General features: G+C 35.9%; 1 protein-coding gene across 1 annotated transcript in view; it reads right to left on the bottom strand.

The window, feature by feature from the left end:
• Nucleotides 1-481: 481 nt before the first annotated feature.
• Etl1 (SWI/SNF-related, matrix-associated actin-dependent regulator of chromatin, subfamily a, containing DEAD/H box 1) overlaps nt 482-10681 on the bottom strand; it is a 308851-nt gene continuing 298651 nt past the window's right edge. The window contains exon 17 of the mRNA XM_067139725.2: nt 482-1759. Within this exon, the coding sequence (XP_066995826.2) occupies nt 1653-1759 (107 nt within the window). The 3' untranslated portion in view covers nt 482-1652. The remainder of the gene's footprint in view (nt 1760-10681) is intronic.

Genomic DNA, 10681 nt, shown 5'->3' with positions numbered 1-10681 from the left:
TCAATGAACCATCTCAGCTTGAAATAAGTGGTACCACGTAACCACGCAGACTATGACCCTTGGTACAAAATTAGGGCATTTTATGACTACATAAATAACCAACTAAAAGAATATTATGGGCCTAGTCAGAACATGTCAATCGATGAATGGCTCATTGGAATGAAACACCTATGTGTGTTTATTCAGTACATGCTGAACAAAAAGCACACTAGATACGGTATAAAAAATTTGAATTATGTGATAGCGATTCACGCTATATTATGCATGTAGCTTTGTATAGTGGCAGAGACTTCCTTTCTGTAGGAGATGATCTGTTTACTTGGAAAGTGGTTATGGATAAAATGACAAAATACAATCTGCTGAATAAGGGTTATCATAATTTTACTGACAACTTTTACACACAGTTACCGTTGGGCCCGCGCACTGCTAGGGGGAAAAAAAATCTTTCTTACTGGCACAGTAAATAAGAATGTTAAGGGCTTAACAAAAAAGGTAATCCAAGCCAAATTAGGTGCTCAGAAAAGTATTTACTACAGGCCAAACAAAATACTGTTAGTGGGGTATAAGCAAAAAGTAAACAGAAAATCAGTATACCTCCTAACAAATGGTTGTCACGCAGAAGATAAGATGATAGCCAGCAGGACAGGCAAACCAGTTGTAATTAATATAAATTAAAAATTGGGGGGTGTTGATAACAGTGACAAAAGCACTTATCATCTGCTCTGTAGCAGAACCAGTAAAAAATATTGGATAAAACATTTCAATCTTCTTGACATCGCTGTATTTGATTCATTGGTTTTGTATTCTAAGAATACAGATACGCCTATAGACTGAGATGAGTTTGTAGACTGCACTGTACTAGATTTAACAGATGGAATTCAGCCTGAACATCCAAGACTCAGCCAATAAGATGAACTCTGCCTTCAACATTTACCTGGGCAAAAAGAAAGATTATGCATAGTTTGTTCTGAAGATCCTGAAGCAACTTCTGGTGCCCTAAGTATAATTATGGCTTTCATCCTACTTGCTACCATAAGTTGAAACACTTCTACAGCCCCATAGTAAAGGGGAGGAAAAGAAAAACTGCAAGTGATTCAAAGTAAAGAATTATGCCCGAAGAGGAGACGTACATAGTTTTGGTTTTTTGTACATAACTTTCTGTTCTTTAGTTTTATGGTAAATATGTACTTGAAGTCTTTTGTTGCTAACAAAATGGCGAACATTTAGACATTTACTTGTTGTTTTGGTTTTTTGTAGTTTTGAAGCTACATGATCCGTTTACTTGGAAAGTGGTTATGGATAAAATGACAAAATTTTAAACATTGTTTTTTTTTTTCAAAGTGAAAATTTGTAATTCACCACCCCCAATAAAATGGAATCACGGTATGTACCAAATATTATTAAATAATCACATTCTCTAGTTTATACTGAACAAAAAGGTATGTAATATTGTACTGTCATTATGTATTTTTATGGATTCAAGATACTTGTACAAAGACATTAAAGTCGCTTATCATTTAACAAGTTTTTAGTTATCACTTGGAGGGTTAAAATGCTGGCTCTAGGACACATTTAGTGGCCATGTAACAGACCCAATTACATAAACCACAAAGAATGATCACAAATAATGTCTATTAATAGAACACGTAGGATCATGTAGCATCCTGCTGAACATTTAAGAAAGTTCCTCTTCCTGAATCCAAACCAAGCACCTGTTGTAGAAGACCTACTACGTCACTTGCTTCTGCCTCGCTGTTTCCTGGAAAGGGAGAATAAAAATCTCATTAATAGGTATATAAATACATTGTGTGTTAATGTGAATAAGTATGAGAGCCCTTTCAGTTTCAATGGAATACATTTAAAAATATGCAGCAGAAGTTCTTTATCTAGTGCAACTGTTCAGATGTCAGAAAGAAATCTGTTATTTCATTTAGAGGTTGGAGATGAAATACCACAATTAGTCCCGCTGATTTTGCTGCTACTACAATGTGCTTAACTCCTAATGGTCTCAAGATATGTTAGTGTGTCGAAGTTTTTCTCTGAAAGACACCAACATTATGTACGAAATGTGAGTGCCAAAATAACTGTGTTCCAGAGCAGAATCATTTGATATAGTTTTGAAAACAACTCTTTCAGGTCTTACTGGTTCTAGTCAGCTTTATCTCCTTCAATGTACTCCCATCCTCTATGAATATAAAGCTTCCAATGCTGTTTCCACTTATGAAAGGGTCCTGGCAGGTAATTTTGGCCGCAATTTCATTTTGAACTTTACAATTGACTGAAGTCATCCTTCCAGAGGGGAATTTCAATTTGGTGAATAGAAAAAAAAGTCTGCTGGGGCTAGAGCAGGTGAGTAAGTAGATGGGGAATCACGGTTGCCTCTGTCTTCATAAAAAATTCACAAATCAACAGTGATGCATAAGCTAGCGCATTATTGCATGTATTGAACTTCATTTTTAACATTTGTATTGATGTAATATTCAACTTAAATTGAGAATAGACCACCCTTTTCAATACTAGAACATTGTAATATCTTTTTAAAAGAAATACACTTCTTATTATTCTAAAATCAAAGGATATATTTTGTCCCTCATTGGGAACATCTTCAGCTTAAAGAATACACAATAGTATACCAAAATACATGGCCAATGGTTAATAAGTAAACACTCTAAAATTAATTTAAAAGTTTTTGGAACACTATGTATTAATAACACAATAGTCTTCTTTTTTAATGTGTAGTTCTTGCATATTGCATCTTGTGGTAATGATGTTCCAGGTCGCAAAAGATTCTCCCAACATTTTATCTCAAACATCCTAAGATTTCCAGATAATACCAGCAGTTCATTGTTTGATCCTTAGGCAGGGAATCATGGTGCACAACACGCTGATGTAGAAGATCAACAACACTTACATGTTTGACCCAACCTGCTGCACTTTCTTAGGTCATGGCAAAATTTTTCCACATCACTATAATATAATTTAATGAGTGCAGCCATTGGCCAAAAAATCAAGATACAATACAAGCATTTTGCAAGCTAATCAGAGGTGCAAAACTTGGACAAACATTCCACTCTTACTAGACAGCACTTTGCATGGCATCGGTTACAGCACTTCTTCACAGTATACAAACACAGCAGAACCTGGATCATGAAAATGTTTTGTCGTACATAGTTTATGGTGGAAGCCACGGACAGCAAAGTGTGTAAAGATGTGACTTAGATCACAATTCATTTCTTTCCAGAGTCTGTAGTTAGCATAGCATGAGTTGAGTAAAATTCTCTCTAGATTTCCCTTCTCTTTTGTTGCCTCTCAGCAAGCACTTTCATTGAACTGACAGTAGATGGCAGGAGGTACTTCATTCTGAGGTCTTAAATTAGGAAACATTCTCTTGTTAATAATAATGATGTTATTGGCTTTACGTCCCACTAACTACTCTTTTATGGTTTTCGGAGACGCCCAGGCGCCGGAATTCAGTTCCGCAGGAGTTCTTTTACGTGCCAGTAAATCTACCAACACGAGGCTGACGTATTTGAGCACCTTCAAATACCACCGGACTGAGCCAGTATCAAACCTGCCAAGCTGGGGCCAGAAGGCCAGCGCTTGAACCGTCTGAGCCACTCAACCCGGCTTCTTGTTAATTCATAGGCCAATTCTGAGAGACCAAGTCCAGCTTTCATGAAGTGGGCCTGTCGTAGTTACACCTTTCAATGATAATTTGGGACAGATGATCTCAGGCCTATAGGTTGGAATTGGCAGTATCTTAGCACAGAATAGAATTAAGGCCATTTCAAGGGATAGTATGTAGTTAAATGTTCTTTCTATCATGTACTGCATTTATGGCTCCGTGGATCTGTCTTTCACATCAGCTTGGGATGAAGTACTTGTCATCTGCAGGGTGATGCCAAGGTATTTAAAGGTATTAACTACCTCCAGTGGGTAGTCCTTGTAGACTATTATGTCCTGTACTGCAATTCTTCCTACTCATCTGTGCTGTTTTTCTCTTATTTGTCTGGAAGCCATTGATTGTCACCTGCCCACTTTGAAATGGCATTAAATGTGTTCTGGAGGTCATTACTTTTGGTTGATGCAAGAAACATATTGAGCCAAGACAATATTTATTTAGACCTGTTCTAATGGACACTGAAATTCAAGTCATTCTGAACCTGATATAAAAACTTCTCAAGTGTCACGAATAGACTGTGTTAGTAATTCTCTTATTATGATCCTGAGAAATATATTATTTTTTAAATGCTTCTTGTGCAGAACATTGTAATTTAAATGCTTGGCTGTGCATGCACTGTGGAGCTTGCTTCTCCATTTTTGGCGGGTGATGGCTGCAGACGTAAACCTCTGTGTGTGCTGTAACACAAAGTGGCTACGGATGTCCCATGAGAACGCTGGATCATAGATACATGTCAAAGAAGAAGTGGACAACAAGCTACTCCCACAGGAGGCAATTTTCGTTCATATCCTGGTTCGAAACCCCTCTTATCTACGTTTATTTTCAAGGCAGTAGCACTGACTGTTCTTTGCTAAGGTGAGTCTTTCCATCTAATATAACTGTATTTTCAATATTACACTGAATGTTATTATAAGGTAGTTTTTATTAGGTTCTGTGAACCAGATGAATCTGTAACTTTCAACAAAAACTTTGTTACAATAATGAGACATTGGTGATTTAAATATTTTTTAGCAGAATAGCGGCATAAAGCGGCGTACCTTCTGTGTGTCTGTGTGGAGGCAGTCTCGTTGAAATTATGAACTCTAACTTAACTTACTCATCCTTCCCTGTTATCACTGTTTATTTATGCTAATTTCTTTGTATCCAGGAAGTATTTCACCTAAAATGTAATTTTTAATTTATTTGAATTTTTTTCTGGAACAGTTTATTACAATAATATGCTTACAATATTGTGATTTTTATTCCACCTTTTCAATACAATTGGTTTTATTTTGTTAGATCATAATGCTACAACACTATTTTATAGGGACATGTTTCGCTTGAATTTCAAGCATCTTCAGCCTATATAATCATCTCATGTCATTTCAATTTGCTTTGACAAATTTGTGCTTAATTATAATTCCAAAATTAAGTAATAGAATATATAAACATAGGAATTTATAAACACATTAATAGTTTAACAATGTGAACGACTATACTAAAATTGGAATAACCGTTAATTCTAAAGACATTGACGTCCAAAACACAGTATCTTCAAATGTTGAAAATTTGGCAAAAATTGTTTTCTCAAAGTTCTAGTTTATTAAAACAGTTGTAATTTGACTGCTATGTTAAAATTTGAGTTGTAATTATTGTTAAAACTTATTGGTGTCTGAAGATTAAAATCTTGGATACGTTGGAATTCAGCTTCAGGTTTTAATTTTGAGGCTTGCTGCTGTCATTTATTAGTAAAATGTTGAAGTAGGTAGATTCATCAAACTAGACTTGTTTTTAGGATCAGATTTTCCATTGGTAGTAGTTTGTATTTATGAGGGTTTTAGTCAAAAGAGATGTCAATCCAAAGTCTTGAGTAGTTGGTTTGTTTCTTTCATGATATTTGAATGATGGTGCATCTGTAACAAAGTAAATTTACGTGAATAATGTTGTGTGTTATTGTGCTTTTACAGTGATCTGATGGTATGTATTCACTTACCCCTTTGACTGCTACTACAAAACCTTGTGGAATTTGTTATATTACGGTGACTGTTATCTGTTGTGGTTCTACTCCTTGTGTTATAGTATGGAAAAGCTGTTGTGAAGGGCGGGTAGGAGATTTAGGGGAAGAAATATTAGGCAGGGCGTTAGACATTGGCGTATCATGTGGTGAGGAGTCCCTATCTATTCTCGAGATGAGGGTAGGGGAGGAGACGGTAGGCGGGGTGTTGGACCTTGGCGTGTTGTGTGGAGGGGAATCTTTATGCGTTGTCGAAGTAGTTTTTGTGGTGGGAGTTTTCAGATTAAATATCTTAAAGAATTTACTATTCTCAGATTTGAAAGTTTGTAATAATACTGGCAATTGCTCTATTAACAGACTTTTTATATCGACCGCGTCATTCAGATTTTTTTCTTTATTAAAATATTGGTCGAAATAACTGTATATATTTTCAAACTCCGTCATTAGCTTCCCCTTTTCAATCCTTTTGATTATTGTGAGGTAATTGTCTCTTGAGGTATATTGATGGCCGGTTTCTTTCATATGGTTACTCATTGCAGAATATATATTGTGCTTTAAAGAGTTAAAGTGTTCCATGTATCTAGTAAGGAAGCTGGGGCCAGTTTGGCCAACATATGAAAATTTACACTGTGTGCATGATAGTCTGTATATTCTGGAGCCTTGAAATTTGTTATTGTTGGAGTTTACTATGTTATGATTAAAGAATAAGTTTTTATTGGTGTTGTGTGTTTTGAAGGCTATTTGCATATACCATTTTTTCAGTGGGTTTGTTATTTGATGAATCGTTGGACTGGTGTAAGTAAAAGTTGCGTAATTTTATTATTTAGTCTTTTCCGGTGTGAGATTTGTAGCTAATTTGAGTTTTACTTTATTGATGATTAGATTTACCATCTCTAGTTTGTATCCATTGACTAGTGCTAGTTCTTTTATAAAATTTAGTTCCTTCATTAAATTCGCGGGTGATAAGGGTATTTTGCGAGCTCCGTAGACCATACTAAAAAAGGTTGCCTGTTTGTGGAATTTCGGGTAGAGTGAATCATTTCTTATTGTTATTGAAGTGTGTGTCGGCTTTCTGAATATTTGAAAATCGAATTTAGAATTTAAGCGTGTTACAGTAACGTCCAGGAAATTTAATGAATTGTCTTTTTTGCCTTCTTTAGTCAATTTTATGTAACTGTCAAAATTATTTTAAAAATGTAAGATTTTTTTGCTGTTATTTTTCCAGTCATCAATATACCTCAATAGACAAAGACCTCTCAATAATCAAAAGGATTGAAAAGGGAAGCTAATGACGGAGTTTGAAAATATATACATTTATTTGGACCAATATTTTAATAAAGAAAAAAATCTGAACGACGCGGTTGATACAAAAAGTCTGTTAATAGAGCAATTGCCAATATTATTACAAACTTTCAAATCTGAGAATAGTAAATTCTGTAAGATATTTAATCTGAAAACTCCCACCACAGAAACTACTTCGACAAGGCATAAAGATTTTCCTCCATACAACACGCCAAGGTCCAACGCCCCGCCTACCGTCTCCTCCCCTACCCCAAACTTGACAACAGATAAGGACGCCGCACCACATGATACGCCAATGTCTAACGCCCTGCCTGATATTTCTTCCCCTAAATCCCCTACCTGCCCTTCACAACAGCTTTTCCATACTATAACACAAGGAGTAGAACCACAACAGATAACAGTCACCACAATGTAACAAATTCCACAAGGGTTTGTAGTAGCAGTCAAAGGGATAAGTGAATACATACCTTCAGATCACTGTAAAAGCACAATAACACACAACATTATTCATGTAAATTTACTTTGTTACAGATGCACCATCATTCAAATATCATGAAAGAAACAAACCAACTACTCAAGACTTTGGATTGACATCTCTTTTGACTAAAAAACTCATAAATACAAACTACTACCAACGGAAAATCTGATCGTAAAAACAAGTCTAGTTTGATGAATCTACCTAATTCAACATTTTACTAATAAATTACAGCAGCAAGCCTCAAAATTAAAACGTGAAGCTGAATTCCAACGTATCCAAGATTTTAATCTTCAGACACCAGTAAGTTTTAACAATAATTACAACTCAAATTTTAACATAGCAGTCAAATTACAATTGTTTTAATAAACTAGAACTTTGAGAAAACAATTTTAGCCAAATTTTCAACATTTGAAGATACTGTGTTTTGGACGTCAATGTCTTTAGAATTAACGGTTATTCCAATTTTAGTATAGTCGTTCACATTGTTAAACTATTAATGTGTTTATAAATTCCTATGTTTATATATTCTATTACTTAATTTTGGAATTATAATTAAGCACAAATTTGACAAAGCAAATTGAAATGACATGAGATGATTATATAGGCTGAGGATGCTTGAAATTCAAGCGAAACATGTCCCTATAAAATAGTGTTGTAGCATTATGATCTAACAAAATAAAACCAATTGTATTGAAAAGGTGGAATAAAAAAATCCCAATACTGTAAGCATATTATAGCAAATTTCAATACGGGTCTAATCATGAGATTAGTTACATGCAACAGTTTATTACGGCCACTGTTATTTCGATTTGGGCAACAAGAGTTCGTTTAAAATCTTTTCATAATTCCAATTGGGAATTAATTTCCACCCTGTTTGAAAAATATCCTCAGTATTTTTTAAAATTTTGTGAAATTTAATTTTTTATTTTACATTTCACATAAAGTAGCTATGTATGACTATGTTATTGTAATATTTTACTCATTCAGCTAGGCTTTTTTCTTAATGATTATAGTAATATTAATTCTAAAATATCGCAATTGGCTGTGAATCGCCTTGTCTTATCAGGTGCAACTTCCTATTATTGGGTTGTGCTGTTGCTCATCTTTTGTTTTTATTACTGTATCTCTAGGTGATGTCACGTCCTATAGTTCGGTTGGATCCATTTTGTGAAGAGGCATGGCTTCTATCTTGTTTTCTGTGGTTCAAAGATAATCCCTGTAGTTGTAGGATTTTTCTTTTACTGCAGTTTTGATTTATTGTGTTTAGTGATTTGGTCTTTTGTTTTGTAAATTGTGATTAGGGTTCATACTGTATTTTCTTATTGTGATTTTTCTTAAACTTTGCATGTATGACACCTATTTTGAAGAAGGATGATTCATTATCTCCGTTTGATGTTACCTTCTCATGAGAAATAATTCTGAAGTAACATTTCAATATTTTTCCTAATTGTTCTGACTGTATATAATTCAATTCCACTTTTTTAAAAAATTTAATTTGAATGTTTTTGTATGTTACCTGTAATTTATTTTAACTGTTAATTACCTTATATTATTCTTACTATTTCCCTAGTTTTTTTCATTTTAAATTTATTAACTAATTAAATATTCATTCAAATATTAGTTGGTTGTGATCTTTGAGCATCCTGTATCTACCTCCTCTTTTATTTTCGTGCTTTTGGGAATTTAATGGGCTATGTTTCCACGTAACTGTTCATGTGTTGCTGCTTGCTGTGATTAGTTAACTATTTTCTCCATGACTGCTTAGCAAGTATCTCTCTCCTTGTCCAAATATAACTGTGTTAAACATTTCGTCAGCATACATGTGGAAGGATGAACTAGTGGCTGCCTATTGTCCTGTTTTAGGTGTGTTGGAGGTTATACCATTGAATAAGACAGGGCTGACCGTGTCACCTTGCAATACAACATTCGTTTGAGTAATCTCTGATGGTGATGAGATTGAATAATTAATTATAGATTTTTTATATGCCAGAATGCTTCTCACTATTATCACCAGCAGTTGTGATTATCCAAGGGATTGAAGTTTCTTTAGAAATAGCCCCCTCGTGAGTAAATCAAAAGCCTGTGTGTACTGAACGAGGATGCAGTATAGGCCTCGTGCGAATGAAGAAGTGTGGTATTCGGGGTGCCCATAGTGGCGAGGAAAGGTCAACCACCGGGCGAGTTGGCCGTGCGCGTAGAGGCGTGCGGCTGTGAGCTTGCATCCGGGAGATAGTAGGTTCGAATCCCACTATCGGCAGCCCTGAAGATGGTTTTCCGTGGTTTCCCATTTTCACACCAGGCAAATGCTGGGGCTGTACCTTAATTAAGGCCACGGCCACTTCCTTCCAACTCCTAGGCCTTTCCTATCCCAATGTCGCCATAAGACCCATCTGTGTCGGTGCGACGTAAAGCCCCTAGCAAAAAAAAAAAAAAAGTCAACCTAGACAGGAGAGTAGGACCTCAAGAAGATGTCAACTTTCTATAAGACCTGGAGATTGATCCCCAGCACAACAAGAATTGAAGTCTCTTGTTTCCATCTAGTGAATCGTGCTGCAAACTACAAACCAAGAGTTCTGCTCAATGGACGAAAGCTGAGGTACAATCCTTTCCCAAAATATCATGGAGTCACTTTAGATAGAACCCTGAACTTCAAAGAGCACATCACTAAGCTTTCTCATAAATTCGCCGCAAGAAGCAACATACTGCATAAGCTCTGTGGTACTTCCTGGGGAGCTTCTGCTAATTGTCTACGTTTAACTGGCATCAGCCTTGTCTACTCAGCTGCTGAGAACTGTGCTCCTGTCTGGTTGGAAAGTGTACATGTGAAGAAGGTAGACACAAAATTTAATGATACAATGCATTGCATTACTGGTACCATCAAATCAACTCCATGCCACTGGTTACCTGTGCTGAGTCACATCCCTCCACCTCACTTAAGGCGGAAGCAAGCTCTACTAAGGGAAGCTAAGAAAATCTTTGCATCACCCTCTTTGCCACTGCACCAAGAATTCTGTCATCTGTCACTGCAGCGCCTGCAATCAAGAAGACCAGCAAGTGTCACTGCAGGGCAACTCATTGCAGATGGATGTGACCTAAATGAAAGCTGGAAGCATGAGTGGTCACCAAAAACATTGGGAACAAGTGTCCACCATCTTGATCCCATAAAGAAGCCAAACGGTTTTGACCTAGCGAGGAACCTCTGGTGCCGTATCAACAAGTTAAGGAC

The sequence above is a fragment of the Anabrus simplex genome, chromosome 2 (assembly GCF_040414725.1).
Source record: "Anabrus simplex isolate iqAnaSimp1 chromosome 2, ASM4041472v1, whole genome shotgun sequence".
NCBI classification, from domain to species: Eukaryota; Metazoa; Arthropoda; class Insecta; order Orthoptera; family Tettigoniidae; genus Anabrus; species Anabrus simplex.
This window is presented reverse-complemented; position numbering and strand designations above follow the sequence as displayed.